Below are 23649 nucleotides of genomic sequence, written 5' to 3' on the forward strand. Positions count from 1 at the left end.
ACTAAAATTCCAGATTATACTCTTCTTTATTTGCATATGATACAAGTTTTGATTTGCAAAAGTTTATACCGTGGAAACATTTTTGGTCTTTAAAGTACTACTACTACAGACTAACACTGCTACCCATCTGAACTTAATTCTAAACAAGTAGCTCTGTTACAGTGCAGTTATAAACAGAGTTACACCCTTTTAAGTGTTGTGAAGTTAATGGAGTAAAAAGGGTGTGATTCTTGCTTAGAATTGCACTGTTAATCTGTTGAAGAAAAATTAAACAGAAGGCCAATGGCACCTTAAAAGGCTAACAAAATGTTATTTCAGCATAAGTTTCCCAAAGCTCATTTCATCAGGTGCACATCATGTACACCCAAGGAGGTACAGGAAGTATCAATAAATGGAGGCACATATTATGTATCTGATAGGAGTTCTTACAAAAACTTATGCTGGAATAAAATTAGATTTCTGGGAATTTCTTTAATGCACGATTAAAGGGAAAAGAATGGTGTGATTTTCTTCCCTATCAAGAAACATTGGACCAAACCAAGCATTTGGGGAAGATGGTTAATTGCTTGGTACAGTACCAAATAGAGAGACTCCTAGAGCACATGCTTGGCAGGCAAAAAGACCCCCATTCAACCTCGTGTGCCTACATTAAATGGTCTTCTCTGCTTGACATTCTGGGCAGCCACTGGCCAGGTCTGTGCAGAGTCCTCCTCGGCTTCATACAAGTCAGCTTCATATGTCACCAGGCTTCTCGTACCATTGGAAGTGACGTCAGCATAAACACTACAACGGAAATCCTTGCAGCAGCAAGTACAAAATAATCTTGGGCACTGGAGAAGCCCTCCTCTAATACAGTGCAATTCTGTGATTCCAGAAGGATGCTGGTTACTCAGAACAGCAGTAAGCTCCCTGCAGCTTTGTGTGGAGGTGTTCCTTGTCTTTGTCTGCAAGAGGATGAATACTGCAAACTCAAGTTGGAAGTCGTTTGCTAGAACTCAGCAGTTTGCTAATACTGCTGTGGGGTATACTATGGGGGACTTGTTACTAGGGGAGACACAGTAAACTACTGCCACGTTGGGGTGGAATTATAATTTTGCAAGGTTTTATTGTCAACATTCTTTCCACAAAACTTTATAGACAGAGGAATAAGGAAAAATCTGACTCCTATATAGTAATTATTCCATAGCTGTGTATAGAAATGAAAGAAGTATTAATTGCTCATGCTGCCTTTGCAAACAGTAAAAAATTGCACATAGCTGTGTGAGGTTTCAGTTTCATAGATCTGCCAAAATGGTAAATATTCAATAACATAGCTGGAAATTCAAAATCAGGTGCTATTTTCGTTAATAAAGGAAACTAGGATTAAATCCCTCAGTTTTAATTCAATACAGGGACTTTTCAATGAATCAACATTAAAACAGGAATGATCTGCTATGTTCTGACTCGTACATAAACTACAAGAACGGGATCTACCAGGACTCGAGGGGGAAGAGGAAGTTTAAATTCCCCAGCTTTTGGTCTTCCTTCCCCATTTTCTTCTCCTCTCGGAGGCCACTTCTCATGTGTCCTTCCCAGCTGCAGAGTCCTCCGTCTCACGTTGTGCTTCAGGAACTGCCAGTAGAATTTCAGTATGTTTGTGAGAATTCTGCCTTCAAAGCCAGTAACTCAGAACAGCAACTCTTTATGCTTTACCATACTTTGCTTGGCAGAGGAAGCTAGAAGACAGTCAATATCACTGATCACTTTAGAAGTTCTTTCTAAAGTCTCAGCTATGTTCTTCCCATCAATCTCAGGTAACAAGATATCTTCTGGACTGTTTTGCTTATCTGTGCAGGAGGACGCATTTTTTTTCACCGTTGAAACCTTACTTGGAATATTGCTGTTCTCCACCAAAACTAGAGGAATAGTTATTGTTAAGGGGGAAAAAATCTTTCCACAACAGAATATATTTCAGAGCTGGTGATACATGCACAGACATTGACAGTGAATTCTTGTACTTATTCCAGTTGAAGCCCATCAGAATGAAGACCACACATTTCAAGTGCCTTAGGCTAAAATAACTCTGCTTAGAACTACTGTGGAGAAACTTCCACTTGCGATTTCAAGGTATCATTTATATATGAATACAGGAGAGTCAGATAGCGCCAAGGAGTTCAAGCTAATAGTACAGAGGACGTACATGTATAGTAAGATCTAATTATCACAGACCAAAGACGGTAACTAACACTGTGATGTACGCAGATATTTTTTGTTGTGTTGAAAGACAAACCATACCATATTAAATAAAAAGGCTCATCACTGGCTGCCTTCCAGAGCCTCTGGGAGAGCATAATCTAAAGTTCAAATGGTTTCATATGGCTCAGAACATTGCAAAATAAAAAGGATACAGTTGAATCTTTTTATTTTTTCAAGCTCAGCAGCAACTGACCTGTATGAAAACAAAAGCTCATGTTTCTCAGTTATTTAATCACATACTGGTTTAGTTATTCAACGAAGAAAACATGTTTCTCCAACTACACCATTTCATATAATATCACAATTTAAAACAAAAGTTAAAGTGTTCCATATCAAAGGATACAAATAAAACGCATTCACTCAACACTTAATAAAAACCAGTTGGCCCCTAGTTAGACCACCAACGCTGTATAATGGGGCTATCCTAGGCAAACTCTTCACATTCTTGAGGGACTCAAAAGGCTGATTCTTCATAGGCCATGAACTGACCATGTCCTATTTTTATGTTTTTAGACCGTAAAAAATATTGATATCTATATCAATAGGGAGTTGTTTTGTAGAACTTTACTAGGTAACAAATGAATTTGCACTAAATATAGGGACAGTGGTTAATATTTTATTGCTATTACCACATCAGACTTATGGCAATCCCATAGGGTTTTCAAGGCAAGGGACATTCAGAGGTAGTTTGCCATTGCTTGCCTCCTTGGGCGCTGAGAGAGAATTGTGACTAACCAAAGATCACTCAGCAGGCTTAATGTGGAGGAATGGGGAATCAAACCTGGTTCTTCAGATTAGAGTCTTAATCACTACACCACACTGACTTTCTCCTATCAGCACTAGTAAGATGAAAATCTACAGACCTGGACACTGCATTTGTCACTTGTTGCAAAGATTCCCATTTCTTTTATGCAGATCTGCTGCCATAGCAAGATCGTAAAGGTTATGAATCTAATTAAAGGTTTGGTTTTTTCAAAGTGCCATTTTAGTTGGTGAACTGTGAGAGATGTTTAAGATCAATACCATTGCTCTTCAGAAGGAGGCTGCAGAGTAGCTGTACAGACTGCTCTCTCTTTGTTCAAGCTTGTGCACCATTCCACCACTGTTCTGATGTACCTGTGTAAGAGAAGGGAAAGTATGTTACGTGTGCATTGAGTGAGGACACACGGCAAAAGGAACATAGAACCATCTTTGGCAGATGGTTCTTGCATTACAACCAGAGAGCAGGTTTCCCTGTACCCCCCCTCCCCCCAGTATGGCTCACAGTTTGGAGTATGGGAAGCATCCTGAGGAAAGCCAACCAAAGAAGCCTCTGAACATATTCTGTGGTGGCTGAGCAAGTCAGCTGCACAGACCTGCTAGTTCCTATCAACAACATGGTCTTTGTAGACTAACAAGGCATGCACTTCTGGGCTGACAATATCAGAAGGCAAAGAGAATCAACTGTTGAATGCAGTGGCGGAGCTACAAGGGAGCTACAAGGGGACCGGTGTGTGTGTGAGTGTGCGCCGTGCACTGGGTGCATGCCTGGGGGCACAGAAAATCGCCTCTAGGCCCCTCCCCCATTTCCCCCCGCGGCACCCCCCACCCCCTTCCCACACTTACCTTAGTTCCTTTCCTTTTTCTTGAACCTTTTCAGGTTGCAAAAGGCCTGTTCGCAGTAAAAACGGCCTGAGGAACTACAGTTCCCAGGAGCCTGAAAAAGTTCAAGAAAAAGGAAAGGAACTAAGGTAAGTGTGGGAAGGGGGGAAGAAGGGGTGCCACAGGGGAGGATTGGGGGGGCGGGCGGAAAATATAGAATGTGCACCGGGCGCAGTTTGGCCCAGCTACGCCTCTGGTGGAATGTTGAAACGCTTTCATGGCGGGAATCAATTGGCTGTTGTGGGTTTTCCGGGCTGCATGGCCGTTGTCTGGTGGTTTTTGCTCCTAACTTTTCACTCATATCTGTGGTTGGCATCTTTAGAGGCATGTGTTTCTCTCTGTGGCACATTGGGGAGACCATAGAAACACATCTTACCATGATATGCCTCTGAAGATGCCAGCCACAGATGTGGCCAAGAAGTCAGGCACTAAAACCACCAGATCATGGCCAGAAAGTCTGAAAAATGCACAATGCTGGGAAAGGATTTGTATTAATAAAATTATTATTTTAAAATGATTCTCTGAAGGAGGTGCAATACATACATACTGCTTTTTTTTTCAGTGTACAAAATGATTTACCTTTCGTAGAGCCCAGGATGATCTATGTGGAGAAGCTGGTGTGCCCCTTCAGGAGAGATCAGTTTAAACCAACCTGAGTTAAAATTTTGATGTTCCTTAAAAAAGAAAAAAAATCAAGAAAAGTGCCTGTAATCATTTAAAATTTGTCTTTCTTTAAAATGAGATGTCAGTTGTAGAAGGGAGGGGGTGTGAAAGGAGAATGAGATGGGAAGGTGATAGATTGTCCCTGGAAAGTAACTATGAACATTTACTTTTAAATTTGTTTAACCTGGAATCCTACCCTGGTAACTTCCTCAAGACCATATAGCCCTTTGGACTTTAAAGCTGAGACATACTACTTTAGGAAAAATTAAAAAGGGGGTTGGAATTAAATTCCCGGTGGCAGCAATATATACCTATAGAAAGAAAGAAAGAAAGAAAGAAAGAAAGAAAGAAAGAAAGAAAGAAAGAAAGAAAGAAAGAAAGAAAGAAAGAAAGAAAGAAAGAAAGAAAGAAAGTGTTTTGCACGTGCCACGTCTGTCGAAACAGGGAGTGATCATTGCAGTGGCCTTCCTTATCACTTTTCTCAGAGGTGGGATCCAGCAGGTTTTCACAGGTTCCCGAGAGTAGGTTACTAATTATTTGTGCGTGCCGAGAGGGGGTTACTAATTGGTGATTTTGCCACGGAATTTTTGCCTTAGTTACGCCCCTCCTCTCAGCAGTAGTGCGCAGAACTTGAAGCAGTCTATCAGGAGGTGCATCGGTGTGCGTGGCAGCCTGTGCCTGCGTGCATTTGCGTCCTTGCCACAGCCCCGCCTAGGAATGCCCGGCCACGCCCCCATCATGCCCCGCCCAGCCCCATTGGCGCTATGCCACAGTTTGAATCCCACCACCATGGGAACCTGTTACTAAAATGTTTGGATCCCACCACTGACTTTTCTAATCAGCACCTGCCTTCCCACTGTAATGAGATTCATTTAGGGACTGGTCTTCTAGTTTCCTCCTCCTAGTTAGATTCTGTGGGCCGCAGTGGACATTCCTTAAGCTCAGGAACTCAGTGGGTCAGTGCCACTCACAGTGACCTCTCTCTAGTTCTTCTGCAAACCCAGGGAAGGAAGCTCTAGCAGCTCCTCCAGCACTCTCCAACAGACCAATCATCTCATGATACTAAACACACCTTAGTTAGAGTGCCGATTATTTTGCATTAGAGGCAGATGCCAAGAGGGCAAAAAAAAAAAAAAATCTGGACAAGCCTGCCTTTTACGTAGATTCCATTTCCAGGGTGCAACATACTGCCTCTGGCAATCTGCCTTATATGAAGGCTGGTCCATTCAGTTATTTTCTACCACTATGGCTGCAGTTTTCCTTCTTAAGTGAATGGGTCTTGTCTGGATTTTCCAGAGGACTCTGCAGTGAGAGAACCATCTCATCAAGGAGTTCGGCCATGCCTTCAGCACAGATAACGCATGTTAAGAGCCCTTCGGGGGTTGGGCAGTATAAAAATCCCATAAATAAATAAATAAACAAACAAACAAACAAACAAACAAACAAACAAACATAAATAAGATTTTTCCAAAACCTTTTTGTTTAACGTTTGGGGAGACTTTTTCAATTCAGTGGACAATTCACTCTTCCTTACTTTGAGGTATTTATATATATATATATATAAAGAAAAGCTTCCAGATCTTCACTGTGTGGCATCTCTATTACTTCTGTGTAAAAAGTATCTACTCTTGTTTGAGCCTAATTGCGTCATGGCCGGAATCAACCGGCTGGAGGTTTCCAGGCTGTGTGGTCGTCGTCTGGTAGTTTTTGCTCCTAATGTTTCACCCACACCTATGGCTGGCATTTTCAGAGGAATGTCATAGTGAGATGCATTTCTCTCAGAAACACAGCCATAGATGCGGGCAGAAACATAAGGAGCGAAACCTACCAGACCATGGCCACACAGCCTGCTTCAAACCAGATGCATGAAGTTAGGCATAAATAAAGAGGGAAGAGCCACCACAATGTGATTTTTCCCTTCAATTTTCCTGTGGCAAAATAGTCTTCACCCTCACGCGTGAAAACTGAACCAAAAAGGGCAATTAGATGTAGTATCAAGCATTTTAATTATGCATATATGAAACTCAGACAAGAGGAATAAGTTTTTTTTAACATGGACTTAGAAACAAATGGCTCAGTGCTCACCTGGCCTTTTCCATAGGAAGAACTGAAATCCCATACAGTGTTCAGGACTGTTCCATCACAAAAAACGGCACGGACTTTATTGTCTGAACATGCAAGGAGTTCTCCAACATTAGGAATAACCTCTTCAGCCAGCAGGACTGGTAGCATTTCTCTTCCACCTGCCTCCGTGGACTGTTACAAAACAAATCATGTGCCACAAAATTAAGCTGAGTTGAACTATGCTTCTTTTGACGCATACCTGGAGAATTGTAAGGGATTTTTTTTTCTTCCCTGTGATTAGGGTCTTGGGAAATCTACAGCTCAAATTGTACTGAAGGTTCCAGAAAAGTACAACATAATACGCAATGGCCTTGCACAATATCTCCAGAGTCTCATTGTGGAAAAGCTAATTTCTGGACCTCATCAGAGAGGCAAAGACACGTTTGTATGCACGAGAGAATTTAGCACAGACAGCTATAAACCCTCTTTGCTAGTTTTTTTCTGCACCAGTTTCCACTGTCGAAAGGATGATGCTGTTCAGTTCAGAGGAGGCCTGCCATGTCAGCGGTGAGAAATGCTATGCAAACAACAACTAGGTCAGGGGTCTGCAACCTGTGGCTCTCCAGATGTTCATGGACTACAATTCACATCAGCCCCTGTCAGCATGGCCAATTGGTGAATCCTTATCAAGGTTGCGGTTCACTCTCACAGTGTATTTGGCTCCTTCTTCAGATTCAAGTCCATATTTTTAGTGTTTACAAATTCTAGTCCATGACTTCTCCCTCAGGCTATACCCATCTTTCTCACTGTCACAGAACCATTTATAGTTTGCCTTTCTTGTGGAGACTTGGAACAAAAACGTCAGATGTCACAACAAAGAAGCTAAAAGCCCAAAATATGTAAATGTGAATCTTGTGTGTCAATATTTTTGTTCTGTTCTAGAGAGTCCAGTAGTATATGTTTTAAAAATTTGCAAAGAGGAGTTAATATTGTGGAACTGCTGGATGCTAAGAGCTGGAACTAACTGCATTTCTAAGCAGAATTATACCCGTTGCAGGCTAGTTTACTACTAATATATTCTTGATTTATATCAGACCTGGGCATTATACGGCCCATGGGCCACATCCGGCCTGCCGGATGACCCTGACTGGCCCCCCTGCCGTGCTGGGGAGCGAGGCGCCTTTGAAAGCCCCGCAGAAGCCGGTTACCTTGGCTGCCGGCTTCTGCGGGGCTTTCAAAAGCGCCTCGCCCCCCCTGCCTTTTGGCCCGGCCCTCCGCAATATTTTCTGTTTCTTATGCGGCCCCATGGAAAAAGTAAGTGCCCACCCCTGATTTATATCATGCTATGTAAAACAGATTTTATCTTATTTTCCACTGCCCAGAATCACCAGATTTACAAAAATAAACATGCTTGTTTCATACTTTCTGGAAAATGAAATGTATCCACACCAGCAAGAAAAACCTGTGTGACCTTTTACAACTGTCAGACTTTCAATACACATACATACCATCTTCCAACAGCAGAAGGTGTCACTGGGGATTAATGAAAGCAGGGTCTCACGATTGTGTTGAAGAACTCTAGGAAGAAAAAAGAAAACCATAACTAGTTGTAGAACCTCTAGGCATAGTTAGTTTATCAGAGAGATAGAGTTAGTTTATCAGAGAGATAGAGAGATAGAGAGAGATAGAGAGAGATAGAGAGAAGTTATATAAAATATAACTTCAAGTCAAAAACAGCAATAGTAATTAAAAAAAACCCACCACTGTCACAAATCAAACTAAAAGCATCCATAAATTAAAAGTCACCAAAATATTTCGGTAATCTGGAGAACCGGGTTTGATTCCCTGCTCTGGCACTTGAGCTGCGGAGGCTTATCTGGTGAATTAGATTAGCTTGTGCATTCCAACACATGCCAGCTGGGTGACCTTGGCCTAGTCACAGTTGTTCTGAGCTCTCTTGGCCCCACCCACCCCACAGGGAGTTTGTTGTGAGGGTGGAAGGGAAAGGAGAGTGTAAGCCCCTTTAAGTCTCCTTACAGGAGAGAAAGGGGAGTATAAATCCAAACTCTTCTTCTTCTAAGTAAGAACAGTCTTCATCCAATATCTAAAAGCAACTTAGGAAGATAGAAGTTGAACACAGATAAGGAGAGCATTCATAGAAAAGGTTACTGCTATAACAGTCCACCAAAACTGAAGATCTGGAACAGTCCAGCATTGATCTTAATAAGGAATAAGACTGTGTTCTCTAAACTTCCTTAGAGGGTAGCCACGTTGACCTGCAGTAGAAGAGCTGGCTTCAAATCCACTCACACCTTAGAAACCAACAAGATTTTCACGGTATAAGCTTTTGAATGTCAACACTTGCTTCATCAGATACAAATCTGAGGAAAGGAGCTTTGACTCCTAAAAGCTTATATCCAGAAAATCTTCTTGGCCTGTAAGGTGCTACTGAATTTAGATCCAGTTCTTCAATTCCTGGCAGCCAAGACACATTGCTCAATGAATTAGAACTGGAAGCAATTTGTTTTGCTCAGCTCCCAAAGGTTTACTTTTACATTGAGTGCGTGAGCATAGGCTACCATCAAAGGAGCACACCCCCAGTGCTGCTGCTTCAGTTCTTCATGTGCCTCCTGAATCAAAGTGAGCAAACTCAGTGACTCATGCAGAGATGCATCGGACAAGCACAAACAATCCTGCTAAAAATTTTTTACAAAGAAAATCATAACCAATACTCTCATCACATCTGATGCAGAAATAGAACAGAATCACTCACGTCAGAAAAGCTTACTGGGAAGAAAAGAGGCAATAAATCATTCAGAAACACAGCAAGCAGCCTTCTCTGTGGAGAGCAATCTTGGCTCAAAGGAGCCTACATGAATAATTTCTCATGGTACACTAGAAGTTCTGTCACACTGGGAATTACAGAAACAGGATAATTTAAAATCTCACTTGAAATAAAATGGGCACATCTTCTCGGCTGGGAAATGCACAAGCTTCTGATGCAAGAACCGCCACAGCATTTCCCAAGTGGGGGAAGAAGAACGAAGCAATTTAACTGCTGGTTCACTGCACTGCATCACTGGAACCAAAGATCAGGATTGGAGAGATCACTCCTCTGGCCGTCAGGGAGGGCCCACTGGACAGAATGCTCAGATCTGGGTTCCTGCTACTGCCCAGGCTCCCACTGAAAGATGCTGAGTGCCTTTAGGCAAGCCACCATTTCCCAGCATACAGGTTGCTGTTGTGATTCATGATGTAAAGCAGAGAACACTGTGCTACATATTAAACCAGTGCTCTAAAGTCAACGCTACGTCTCGATACTTCTGGGCAAATTGCAAGGTTCTTACAAGCTTAGCTCCAAGACTTACGGTCCTTGTGCCTCAAAGTAATCATTGGCGGAGATGCATCCTTAATTTATATCGATCAATGGAGATTAATGCTCCATCAACAAGGGCACAAGGAAAAGTGTTTATGGTAGGTGCCTTTCACTTATAGAACTTCTCTTTCTCTGTAAACTCATCAGACAGCAAGCTGGGAAGCACCGTGAGATTTAAGATGGGATTAGGTGCTCAGGATTGAAGCACCGCTCCCACCTCATGTGTGCCTTGTAATACGTAATACATACTTTCTGCAAAGCAGAGCTAAATTTTAAACAACACCCACCCACCCCCACCCCCGATTTCACCTTATGGCTTGAGTAATAATTTCGCACACAGAGTAGAGACTCCCTGGCACGTTGGGTGGCAAACTGCTTGCAGAATACACCGTTTCTTCTGTCTTGAACATACAAAAGAAAAGAATGTTTGTAGGATTATTCAATGAAGAGTCCCAATCCAGTACATTATTAAGCCACTGCATGTACATTTCTGGAGCTGCATGTCATAGTTTAGCTTATTCTTAAAAGTGGGTGGGTGGAGAGAGGGAGATGCCACTTCCAAATTGCAAGACTTTAAATAAATGGTTGATTAGGAGAGAGCTTGCTTCAATGTCTTGATTTGCAAAGGCAAGAAATCCACAGCAGGCCTCGGATTCTCCAATGCAGCCTTCTCAGACATACACACAACACATTCTGAAATGCACTGCATGAAAGTGGTGCATCGACCAACCACAAATAACTGCAGGGTACTTGTGGACACAGACAAGCGTTTATTTAGACCTGTAGTTAAAAATAAGACTTCACTTTTGCTACTGGAAGTTATGGGACTCCTAAAATGAAAATAAGAGACCACTGGGGAAGGACCATAGTTCAGTGGCAGAGCATAACCTTTACGTTAAATCGTGTCCCCAGTTGGTGATTGAGAAGAGAAGGACAAATCAGAACAGTGCACACAGAAATCTGTATGAAGGGACAACGGCTATTTGTAGTGAAAATTTATAGGAGCATTGTGGCACTCTGGAATCTAATTGCACCCGTGTAAAGCACTGTTGCCCTGACCTGGATGCCTCAGGCTGGACTGATCTCATCAGATCTTGGAAGCTAAGCAGGGTTTCTGAACATGGTTACTTTCCCCCCCATAAGAAGCGGTTTTTGACAGAGATTAAAATTTTGGATATTAATTCATACTGAAATGTGAAAAATATTAAAGATAAGATCTTATGTGGATCCTAAGATTACTGTTGGTATGGGACAGTTATGTTGTTAAGTGCCCCCCCCCCCCATCTATTAAGACAATAATAAAAAAGTATTTTGTTCTTATCAAGTGCAGTAAGTGTAGCTGTTGCCTCTATGGGAAAAATTGAAAGAGTCCCTGTTTAAGAGAATTGGGACGACAAAATGAATATTTTTGTATGGCAAAATTATTTATTTATTTATTTATTAATTATTGTATTTATAAACCGCCCTCCCCCGGAGGGCTCAGGGCGGTGTACAGACAAATAGGTAGAGCACATTAAAATCAATAAAACCGAATTTAGATAGACATTAAATAATGGCTCTACGTCATTAAAACCAACCCCATTAAAAGCAGCGTTCTAACAACAAAATATCAGTGGCGTCCATCTACTAAATCCCCTCAGAGGAAAAGGAAGGGGGGGAAGGGACAGCATGGTCCATAGATGACATAAGAGGAAGGGGAAGGGGGGGAGGGGGGGCCATCAGCGGCCGGCCTCCCCGAAAGCCTGGCGGAACAGCTCTGTCTTGCAGGCCCTACGGAAATCATTAAGATCCCGCAGGGCCCGCGTAGCTGGAGGTAGAGCGTTCCGGCAGGCAGGGGCCAGAGCTGTAAAGGCTCTGGCCCGGGTGGAGGCCAGCCGCATCATTGAGGGGCCAGGGATCACCAGTAAATTGGCCTCTGCCGAACGCAGAGGCCGATTTGGGACGTATGGGACAAGGCGGTCCCGCAGGTACGGAGGTCCCAGACCGCGCAAGGCCTTAAACAATTAAAGGAATAGAAGACTAGAATATGAATTTAAAGCAAAATGGGAGTCTTACCTTAATTATTATAACATGTAAAACATTGTTAAGTTCATGTTTTACTAATATGATTCCAACATACAAGAGCTTAAATACACACACACACACATCTAAAACATGTAGACACTAATATAATCTTAACAAGAATTAACTATAAGTATGATAGTGAAAGAACTGTCAAATCTATCTGCTAAACTTTTTCCCCCTTACTCTTCATCCTATTTTGAGTTGTAATTGGTGTTCCTTTAATACACATTGCACATTGCTGGCAAGGGATGATGGGAACTGTAGTCCATAACATCTGGAGGGCTGTGAGTTTGACACCTATGCTTCAATACAACAAATTAATGTAGATCCATGCACTGTTTTCTTTTTCTTTCTCCTCTCATTTCTGCATTATGCTCTTTTTGTGGAAAAAATAAATTTAAAATCTATTTTTTTTAAAAAAATCTTTCTCATGTTATCCTTGGGGCTTACTTGCAGGACAATGTTCTTAGGCTGACACCAAATTTCACTTACCAATTTTGTTTGATCCTGAACAGAATAACGAGTGAAGTATTTTCCCAAAAAGGAACCTTCGGATTTGAAAACAGATCCATCCCTAGGGTAAATTTCTATACTTTTAGAACCAAGGGGGAACCTAAGAGAAAGAAACAGTAATTAGATTCACTGTTTTGCAAAGACAGGTAAGATATTACAAAATCATTACAGATAAAATATGGAGGTTGATGTAAGTGGGATCCAAAGGTGCCCTCACAGGAGCTGAGCACACTCCACAGGGGACGGGGTATCTGTGATTTCCACAGATTTCTGAGCCAAGATGCAAACCCCATGTTGCTTCATCCAAAACTGTTCCCAAGGGTCCTGATCCAGATTCTTATGTAACGTGGGGTGAGCGGGATGCTATGGAAAATGGAGAGCCAATAAGATCTGTTTTGTGAGCAGAGATTCCACTTGTGGTTTTTAGGATCTAATCCACTGGCTGAAATCCAGCACACAGTTCTGCCTGCTTCAGTTCCATTAAGCTCCATGTGATTTATGTGCCTGTAATTTACGCCAGAACTGTGGGCACCGCTTTTGATTTTTTTACACCTATGCAGCAAATGTTATATATGCATAAATCCTTGTTAAAAAGCAAATTTGTTTCTACAAACCTACTGATTTTCGCCTATATTATTGTTAATTTTGGTATAATGGAACCATCATGTTTTCCATTGCTCTCCATGTTAACATACAATTTAACACATGTTAACTACAATTTAATGCATGTTTTCCAATAAATTAATTTTCAGTAGAACAACAATACATGCATATTTACTTGTAAAGGACACCCTTGTGCCAAACAACTTTTACTGGTTGGGACTGTGAATAATGTCCAATATCCTCCTTTCTCCAAGAGAATAGGTTACTGAAATTCCAGCTGTGGAGAAAACAGGAAAATGCACGAGTCAGTTTCTAACAGGAATCCTTACTGTAAGCTGAGAACAGAAACCAAAACCCAGGAGCCACACTACATGCCAATACTGCCCAAATGCACAGTAGTCTAGTTTATGTGTATCTGGTCAAAAATAACTCCTGTTGTGGTTAATGACACTTACTCCTTGGTAAGATGTGCAGCCTTGCAGTGCAGTCTTAAGCAGTTACATCATTCTAAGTGCATCAAAATCAACAGGCTTAGAAAGATATAATACTTTATCCACATGTGTTGTAAAAATAAGTTTTCAATGCTATGAATATGCTTTGTACTCTCTTAGGCCCCTTCCACACATGCAGAATAATGCACTTTCAATCCACTTTCTCAATTGTTTGCAAGTGGATTTTGCTATTCCGCACAGTAAAATCCAGTTGCAAAGTGCATTGAAAAGTGGATTGGAAGTGCGTTATTCTGCATACACGGAAAAGGCCTTAGTGTGCCTATGACAAAACAGTGATGCAAAGTTGTACATTTTGTATTTGCAGCCCCCTGCCCCGGGGATTGGAAGGACACTTGTACATCGACACGTACATCTACTGGAGAGTGGGACATTTAGAGCTTCAATTGCCACCAGAATAGCCTAGAATTTTTTAAAATGTCCTTTTAATATTCCTTATTATATCAATATATAATTATATCAAATTTATAAACCGCCCTACATAATTTTCTCCTTGTATGTAAATGTATCAAGTCACTTCTTTCAAAATAACTGTTGAAAGTTACAGTAAAAAAATCATAACATAGAGAATACTCAAATTACAGGCAAAATAGCATGATAAAATTGATTAAAATTACCCCACCTGTATTAAAATCCAAGCCAATAGTCTGAGAAACCTACTGGGATGTTGTCAGTGCTGAGCTCTGGCCATTTTTTGGGGGAAGAATGTTCCAGAGTTACCAGGAAGCTATCAAGGACCCTCCTCTAGAGGACCTAGCATTTTGAAATGTGCACATTGTTTATAGTCAGCAACATACTCCCTCTGAGGCTGGAATGTAATAGGGGAAAAGGTAATGCAAACTATTTCCTGTGAAATAAATACCAGCTGTGAACTTTTGGATGTAGCAATGTCTAATGTGCAAAGGAACTGAGAAGAAGACCCAGCAGGGGGTGGGCAAGGGGCCAGCTAGATAGGGCTGTAAGCTTAGTGAGCCCTTCGTCCTCTTGTGTCGCCTCTTTATCCACATGTTATGCTCTCAGGTCTAATATCCTGCCTCTTCTCAGAAGTCAGTTGCAGAGACTTTTCCTCCCTAGCAAGACAGCATGCTATCTTTCCCTCTTTCCTATCATAAATGTAGTTCCTAGTAAACATTTACCTTTTACCCTTTTAATCAGTGTGTTAACCGCTTCTATGAGCAGTAAAATCTAACATGAACATCTTTGTAGTCTTACACTACTTGTAAGGTATATCTCAGGAATGGTACAGCCTCCACGGTGGAACACAGAAAACTTCAGAAAGGGTCACTGAACAGATACATAAGAAATTATAGAGTCTCAGAGGACTGGGGTGAGGGAGGTGGTCTCCAGAAAGAAGTCACACACCAGTTGCTGCTGACCAAAGAGAAGTGGCTGCACAGCACCTGCTTCCTGCTCAGGACTTCCACGTGGGAAAGGGGGCCCTCCATCACTGTGGGAATCATTCACCGGATAGAATTCCTTGGGGAAAATGCTATCCACTAAGGCTTTTCATCTTGCAAAATATGGATGAAGTCAAAGTATTTTTTTTTGCTAAGTTGCTCATTGAGCCAACCTTCATATTTGATAAACTCTTACAAAAGCCCTTAAACTGCTCAGTTTCTTCTGTTACCTGTGAAAATATGGTGCTTCACAGCTCAGCGGCAATGCCAAAGGCAGGCAACTGACAGTCCGAGAGTTTTCACATTTCAGGAAACCTTCAAGCGCTGGAACTCTACTGTCTCCTTTTCCCTCGTCAGACTCAGCTGCATTACTAGCATGTGTCTGATAAAACATAAAGGCCAATGACAAAGGATATTTCCATTCTTCAGGGCAGGAGGACACAGACAAATGCTGAGTAACCCTACAATGTTCATACAAGCAGGGCTGGAAAGGACCGGAGTTCTCATCATCTTTTTCACAGGTGGGACTTGAGCAACATTCAGGTTTGTTTACTCGTGTACAATTTTCTGCATTCCTGCAGCGTTCATGGGCTTTCTCTTCTGTTTGCGATTGTGGTGAGGCAGGATCTGGGCTGGATCTTGCAAGCCACTCCTTTGCTGATTTTTTACAGCTGTTCTCCAAAAGTGGCAATGGTGTCCGTAACTTCTGGCTAACTCTGCATAGGAATTCCACTGTAAATTCTTGCTGGAGCTCTGACAGGAAGAGACAGGCATGACCATCGGAAGAAGAAACTTTCACGCCACCACTGAATCTACATATCAGCTCACTAGAGGCATCAGGTTGAGGCCACTTGGCTTCACAAACATCTGTGAAAACAATCTGTAAACAGTGGAAGTGCAGAGAGACCAGTACGGGATTAATAGTAAATACAGCAGATATTCCTTAATTCCTTAATTCCTTAATTCATGATAAGAACATTGAAACAAAAATGGGAGGATTCCTAGACATCGGTAATATTGAAAAATTAATAGACAGTTGGAAAAATATAAAGATTGAGAAATATATGGAGTTAGAAAGAAAAGTGATATTAAAATGGTACAGAACACCAAAACAACTAGCATATATGATAAAAGGACTTAGTTCTAAATCCTGGCACTGTGGAGACCAAGAGGCATATTATAGCCATATGTGGATAGAATGTACAGAAGTAAACATTTTTTGGACAATTGTATCAATATATATCGAGAAACTGGTGAAGATAAATATTGATTTAAATAATGACTTAATGTTCATGGGTGTAATGGAAGACAGAAGGGTGGATAAACAATATAGTTATATGTATAAAATAATGAGTAAAGCAGCCCATGCAACAATAGCCTTGGGCTGGAAAGAAAAGAAAAAATGGACACTTCAGAAATGGTTAGAATATATCTGGGAACAAGTGACACTTGATATTTTCGATATACTAACCAAAAATAAGACGTGGCAAGATAAACAGAATGAAATTTTGAAGATGTGGATAATATACGTGGACTGGATGAAAAAAGCTCGAGTCAATGAAGAAATATGGGAGAAGAGGCTACAGAGAATGAACTTACTGCTGTTTGTGTGACAAAACTATGAAGAAGTAATGGGGGGGAGGGAGAAAAGGCGGAAAAAGTATTGTTTGAAAATGTATGAAGAAGGAAATTACTATAAACTGTAAAATTCAAATGATACAATAAAAAATTTATTTAAAAAATAGTAAATACAGCACAGAATTTACCGATATAGAATCAGTAGGCGAATTTTACAAGGATACATTCCTGGCCACCCCGTCTGCCCTTTTTCAAGTCTAAGGATTTTTGAAACCTCACATCTATCAGAACTTGGCTTGCTGTTTTGTGGCCTACCATGAATTTTCACAAATTTCTGAAGGAAGGTGTGTTAAAATACTATGTGATCATCACATTTTAATTTGCTCTGTGCTGAAGCATCCCAACACACTTTATATCCCTGGTTAGATAAATTTCAGTGCATTTCTTTTTCTCTCCATATGCACATACATTATACTACAATCTTTAATCTATTAATCAAATCAATTAAATTAACATTTTTTTTCATTTGATAATCAAGATAAGATGCCATCGTTAGTTAGAACTTTTAGACAAAATTCCCTTTGCACTGCAAGTCGCTTACATTTTTCCTTTCAGGAGGTATAATACTTGAAGGTAAATAAGGACGATCAGAATATTGATTCCTGAAGTCTATTGCTTGTAGAAGCTTTTTCTAAAGAAAAAGAATACCAAATTAAATGCAAATTAGCATATTTGAATACTTTTTTTTTTCAAAAATGGCAATTAAAACCCTACCATTAATTCCATTACTATAATGGTTACATTTATTGTAAGCTGTTCTATGTATTTGAAGCTCTCAAAACTGTATTCCGGGCCTTTGAAAACACCAGGTTACAAAAGAAAGAAGCTCAGAGCTGGTCTTGTCGTACTACCATCTAGTACATTTCCACCTAGGACCACAGAACACCATAATCTGAGGCCGTTTCCGCACGGCCCTTAAATGGCGCCCTGGGGACGGGATAAACGCCATCCCCAGGGAGCCATTTGCACAGGCGGCGCTGCTGCTAAGCAGCAGCGCCGACCTGGCGTCACTCCCCCTCCCCCAGGGCGGCGTCAGGCCGCCCTGAAAAACAACCCTTAAAGGGTTGTTTTTCCCCAGACAGCGTGTTCCTGGTGGCGTGGTGCGAACAGCACAGCCGGGAACACGCTGTTTCCCCTCCTCGTCCCACTCACCTTGGCCCCGTCATCGGCCTGCTGGCCCTGGAGGTCGGAGGGCAGCGTGGGCGGGGCTTCGACGGCCAGCAGGCCGACGACGGGGACAAGGTGAGTGGGACGGGGAGGGGGGAAGAGGCGGCTCCATGTGGAGCCGCCTGCCGTCCTCTCCAGAGGCCGTCCGCATGCTTGCATGTGAACGGCCTCCGCCTCCACGCCGGCAGAATTCTTGCCGGCGTGGAGGCGCCTCGACGGCCGTGCGGAAACAGCCTGAGACTAGGTAACCCAGATCTATCAATGGCCACACAATGGCCACACTTTGCAAAAAGCCACAGAGTTCTTGAGAACAACTAACCAAGCTGATTTGTTCAGTACGGGAGTGACCTTCAAATTTTTTTTGAAATTTCTTGCAGTGCTGATGAAAATGTATTACTCTATTACCCCCTACCCTCTTTTTTTAAATTAAAAAGCATGTTTTCATGTACCCGGTAGCAGCTAACAGCAAACTGTGTCCTCTGGCGAAGCTTCTCGGCTGGCTGCAATGGATGGGCGGAAGGAGGGATGCCCTTCTCAAATAAAAACTCAGAGCCACATGGAGAAAGGAGCAATCCAGATCCGTCCATATAGAGCACTTCTACAGAGCTATCCTCATAAAGGATCATGAGGTTTTCAGTTTCCATTGCCAGCAGATGGCTAGCCAAACAGATTCTATGGAGAAAACCAGAAGTGAAGAATGTGTTCATTTTTCTGGAAGAAATAACAAGTCACCCATGCCAGAACGAGCATAATACGTTTACTTAGAAGTCTCAGGTGTGTGAGACACTCCACGGGGGCTTTTTCGAGCAGGATCGGCATCTGTTGTGCAAAGTATTTGCTGTGCACGTGGCTACAGCAAGGTGAAGTTCCACAGGACAGCATGAGCAGCTGAAAAGAACTGTTCCTGTCCTTGGAGTCAAGTCCTGCAGTCTCATGCTTAGGGCATGCAGAGGCGCAGCTCCAAGGGAGCGGGGGGTACGCGACGCAACGGGCGCGTGACCCTGTGGGAGTATGGCGAGGGCATTCCGGGGGTGGAGGACGCACCAGTCGCTTTCCCCCCTTGCTACACCTCTGAGGAAATATCTCCCTGTGGCTGGAGAGCAAGAAAAGATGAATTCACTGAAGCCAAATCCACACAGGACCTAAATGAAGATGAATTTATCAGCCTGGCAATCTGACATGGAAAGATTGGGGTGCAGTTTCATCTGGCTCACAGCCTCAGGATACTCTTCAGTTCATCACTATATGAAGCAAGCCAGGTACAGTGACCATAAATAATAATAATAAAACCTTATTGTTTCTCCAAAGAGCACAGGAGAGCACACCTGGTGTTCCTTTCCTTCATATCATCCTCACAGCAACCCTGCAAATTATCGAACAAGGCTTACTGGTGTAAATGACTTGGTTTTCCCCAGGAGGGATGGAGTCAATGAATCAAGGGTTGTGGCAGGGGCTGAGTCTGCTTGCTGGGAAGCTGAATAAGATTTTTTTTGGGGGGGGGGGGGGGCTAATCACCTTGAATAAAAGTTACGTGTTGATTGTGGGGGAGTAAACTGAATTGCCTGGTATTATTATTGGGATCATATTGTTATTGTTAAGTTCAAACAGATAAACAGATAAGTTCAAATTGATGGCAGAAGGATAGGAATTAAAAAGTGTTAATGTGGTAGTATTTTGTTAGAACTGGAATGGAATCAACTTTCTTCCTGTCAGATTTCTTCATTGTCCAACTTTCACATCCTTGCCATAATGCCCACCAGCTTTTATTTCCTGGCATCCACTTGTTCTTTGAGCCCTGGGGGGAATCCAAAAGGTCTAAGATGGACAGGAGACTGTTGACCCTGAAGGGGAAATGGCCACTCAGATGAACCCACAGGAATGTGGTTCCAGCATCTGATCACCTTGGAGAAGGGGGTTGAAATGTTTAAATTTATGTGCCTCAGCCAGGTTTCTCCTGGAGATGTGTGTTGCTGCTCTATTATTTAGGACTAACCTGTAAATAAATAAATCTTGTTTACATTCAAATCCTGCCTCAGTGATCTCCATAAACTTCTTGAGCACTATAATACTTACTTCATGGCATTGAATCCAAACCCTTGCTACCTTTCGAACACCTGGTAAGTGAGGGGAAGGTCTATAGTTCAAAACAAACCTAGGCCCTAAAAATCTTAGGAGCCTCTGTATGTCCTCATAACAAGGAAAGAAAGGCTTGTCACAGCCCTGAAATGAACAGAAAAAGGAACTTTAGGTCACTTCCTACCCACTGACAGACCAACAAAGTATTGTGCATATTCTGGATGGGAATGTCAGAGCCACATACTTTCAACTTGGCCATAGACCGATTTCATGTCCCTGCGGCTGGCCTTTCTATCACCATTTTGGGGCTGGCCTTTCTATCACCTATCACATTTTGTTATGGCACCCATTACTGTTTCTCATTTTCATAAGTGTCCACAGATACAACAAAAATGGTTGCCAATTCTGAGTTATGGAATTCTTGGGAGATGGTGGTGGTGCCTAAAGACCTGGTTTCAGCCGGGAAGGGTGAGGTATAAATATAACAAATAGGACAGCGTTGGCAAGGAGAGACACCTCAAGGGGGTCCCCATGCTGCCATTTCCTCTAGGGGGAAATGTCTCTGTCATCTGAAAATGAGCTTCTGACATACCCAAGGTACAGTTATAGAAACAACCTGTCTCAGTGGGGAACATCTGAGTGTTAAGGTTAGTTCTTCTAGTTCCTGTTATTTTATTTATTTTTATTTATTATATTGACACCCCGGCCATCCCTGGCCACAGCCAGGCTGTGGGGAGTTGACTGTTTAACTGTTTTCAAGATCTGTGCTGGAGGCTGTGAGTAGTCCACTTGAAAACCTTTAAGCTGGTTTCCTTGGTCAAGTGTGTAATGGTACCTTGACAACTCTTAAGAAAGAATCACTTCATAACCCCATACCCTTTCTTTAAAACATTAATCTGTGCCAACTGATAACACATGCATGGAGCAAGAACTGTTATGGATGTTTGAAACCAGAACCAACCAGAACCAACACCTCCAGCTGTGTGGCCGCTGCAGTGAAGGATTCTGGGAACTGTAGTTCTGTGAAAAGGGGGTAAGCTCGCAGGTTTAAGGAAAGACTCTGATCCTTCTATTTGATTGCTACGTAATTTTAAGAAGTTGCAGCAGCCATGGCCAAACTGTGACAAAATAGCTGTTATCTCCAAAGGATGTTTGAAATTCTCCGTTTGAAGGGTCCCACTGTTTTACAAACAGCAACTGCACATACTGTCAGGCCCAGGGCAGAGATTTGACTCCAAGAGTGTAGGAGGGAGACAAGACTTCCTAGGGCCATAACTGAGATGTGGGCAGACAGAACAAAAAACAAGCTGTTGCCCTGAACTCCTCAGCCCCCTTAGTGAGGGGGAAAGTGTAACCTTAGCGCCTTGGTGGCGAACCTTTGGCACTCCAGATGTTATGGACTACAATTCCCATCAGCCCCTTCCAGCATGGCCAATTGGCCATGCTGGAAGGGGCTGATGGGAATTGTAGTCCATAACATCTGGACTGCCAAAGGTTCGCCACCACTGCAGGCTTAGCCTAACAAGGTTACACTTTCCCCCTCACTAAGGAGGGACCTGTGATTGGTGTTTGGAATATGCTGCCACAGGAGGTGGTGATGGCCACTGACCTGGATGGCTTTAAAAGGGGCTTGGACAGATTTATGGAGGAGAAGTCGATTTATGGCTACCAATCTTGATCCTCCTTGATCTGAGACTGCAAATGCCTTGACAGTCCAGGTGCTTGGGAGCAACAGCCACAGAAGGCCACTGTTTTCACATCCTGCATGTGAGCTCCCAAAGGCACCTGGTGGGCCACTGCAAGTAGCAGAGAGCTGGACTAGATGGACTCTGGCCTGATCCAGCTGGCTTGTTCTTACGTTCTTATGGCCCTGCAGAACTCTCTCAGACCATACAGAGGCAACCCCCAGCCAGAGCTTTTTGCTGATCAAGCGGCAGGGGGAGTAAACAGCAACGCAACCACACGCACGCTTTCTTCGGAGAAAGCTCAACGGAATAGAACGGGGCTTTTTCTCCGTAAACACTTAACAGGCAAAGGATTGCACGGTAAATCTATTTCGGGAAGAAAGGCCAAACGTTTTGGGGCGACCTGTAGGGAATACCCCCCCCCTCCCCATCACACCCCGCTTCCTGAATCGCAAACTGCGACCCCCGCCCTGTTCTATCCAGCCATCTCTGCAAATTCCCCAGCTTTCCACCCAAAGTCATCTAAATTCCTACCACCCCAAAGCGAAAAAATACCCGAAAAGAGGCGACGGGCGACTCACCCCACCGAAACTGCAGCCCACTGACGAACAGCCGGCATTCAAAAGAAGCCGGGAAGCCAACCAGAAAGCGCGGGACTCAAGGCAAGGGGAGGAGTTAAATGGGGAAGCGGCTTCTGCCTTGGCTTTCGTGGCGATCAAAGGTTTCCGGGGAAAGTGGGCGGAGTTCTGCAGTTTTCCTGGGATGGGCGTGCTGCTAAGGTAGCACGCGTGAGAATGGTTTTTGCTGTCAAGTCACAGCTGACTTATGGCGACCCTTATAGGGTTTTCAAGGCAAGCGAGGTTGAGAGGTCGTTTGCCATTGCCTGTCTCTGAGCGGGTGAGAGTTTTGAGAGAAGGGTGACTCTCAGGGTCACCCAGCAGGCTTCATGTGTAGGAACAGGAAACAAACCGCGTCCACCAGAGAAGAGTACACCAGAGAAGAGTACACTGCTCATGTGGAGGAACGGGGGAATCAAACCTGGTTCTCAAAATCAGAGTCCACTGCTCTCAACCACTATACTATGGTAGCTCTCAGGAATGTCACATAGGGTGACTCAGCATAGAAAAGAGCCCTGCTGGATCAGATCAGTGGTCCATGTAGTTCAGCATCTTGATTTTGTACTGTGGCCAGCCAGTTACTCTGGAGGACCAACAACAGGGCAAGGTAGGACTGAGCTCTTAACCTATATTTTAAAGATTACATTTACTGCTATTCTCCTAGTCCTGGATGCAAGTCATTTGACATTTTCATCGGCATTTTAACTTTCCCTCAAAAGTATGCACATGTCTAACTGGAGCATACTTCTTATACTTGTCCCTAATGGTGGCATTGTACACACCATCTTTTTGGTAAGTCTGCAAAACTGTGGAAGAAACAGAAATAAGGAGGTGATTCTTCCTAGATTTGCATGGGTTTTGCATTCCAAGAATGTTAACAGCATCTTTTAAAAATGCTAACTGCAGTAATTCACGGAACTTCAGATCTAGGTTTGGGCATCAGGGTGAAGTCACAAAAAAATAGTCCATGGTCATAGACACGTGAGGATTTTACAGTATTTTAAACCCGCAGTTTGAAGCTGTAGTAAAGTAGAAGAAGAGTAGGAGTTTGGATTTATATCCCACCTTTCTCTCCTGTAAGGAGACTCAAGGTGGCTTACAAACTCCTTTCACTTCCTCTCCCCACGACAGACACCTTGTGAGGTAGGTGGGACTGAGAGAGCTCTGAAGAACTGTGACTAGCCCAAGGTCACCCAGCAGGAATGTAGGCATGTGGAAACACATCTGATTCACCAGATAAGCCTCTGCCACTGAGGTGGAAAAGTAGGGAATCAGACCTGATTCTCCAGATTAGAATCCACATAAATGAAAGGGAATAAGATGAATCCAGATGAGGCACAAGTTACTTGGGCCATTAGATGTTCTCCAAAACCTTGATTTATTGATTTCAGTGGTATGAAG

At 42.8% G+C, this 23649-nt stretch overlaps 1 protein-coding gene across 2 annotated transcripts; it reads right to left on the reverse strand.

The window, feature by feature from the left end:
- Positions 1-1088: 1088 nt before the first annotated feature.
- LG07H5orf34 (linkage group 07 C5orf34 homolog) lies at positions 1089-22270 on the reverse strand. Of its 2 annotated transcripts, none has more exons than XM_048502828.1 (13): positions 22213-22270; positions 18320-18542; positions 17245-17334; positions 15296-15945; positions 13335-13436; positions 12536-12656; positions 10289-10380; positions 8112-8181; positions 6625-6795; positions 4456-4550; positions 3259-3351; positions 2388-2428; positions 1089-1895 (listed from the first exon to the last, which is right to left on the reverse strand). In XM_048502828.1, the coding sequence occupies exons 1-13, from the start codon at positions 22248-22250 to the stop codon at positions 1666-1668; spliced, it is 2016 nt and encodes a 671-aa protein (XP_048358785.1). In that variant the 5' UTR covers positions 22251-22270; the 3' UTR covers positions 1089-1665. The 2 variants fall into 2 exon arrangements, with proteins under 2 accessions (XP_048358785.1, XP_048358786.1); XM_048502829.1 differs by having other exon boundaries at positions 22187-22268.
- Between the last annotated feature and the right edge of the window lie 1379 nt (positions 22271-23649).

The sequence above is a fragment of the Sphaerodactylus townsendi genome, linkage group LG07 (assembly GCF_021028975.2).
Source record: "Sphaerodactylus townsendi isolate TG3544 linkage group LG07, MPM_Stown_v2.3, whole genome shotgun sequence".
Taxonomy (NCBI): Eukaryota; Metazoa; Chordata; class Lepidosauria; order Squamata; family Sphaerodactylidae; genus Sphaerodactylus; species Sphaerodactylus townsendi.

Coding starts and splice junctions, on each gene's coding strand:
- LG07H5orf34 (XM_048502828.1), bottom strand. CDS start 22,250: ATGCCGGCTGTTCGTCAGTGGGCTGCAGTTTCGGTGGG. Junction 13,437..15,295: donor GAAGCACCATATTTTCACAG/GTAACAGAAGAA, acceptor TTTTCTCCACAG/CTGGAATTTCAGTAACCTAT. Junction 1,896..2,387: donor AAAAATAAAAAGATTCAACT/GTATCCTTTTTA, acceptor CTATTCCTCTAG/TTTTGGTGGAGAACAGCAAT.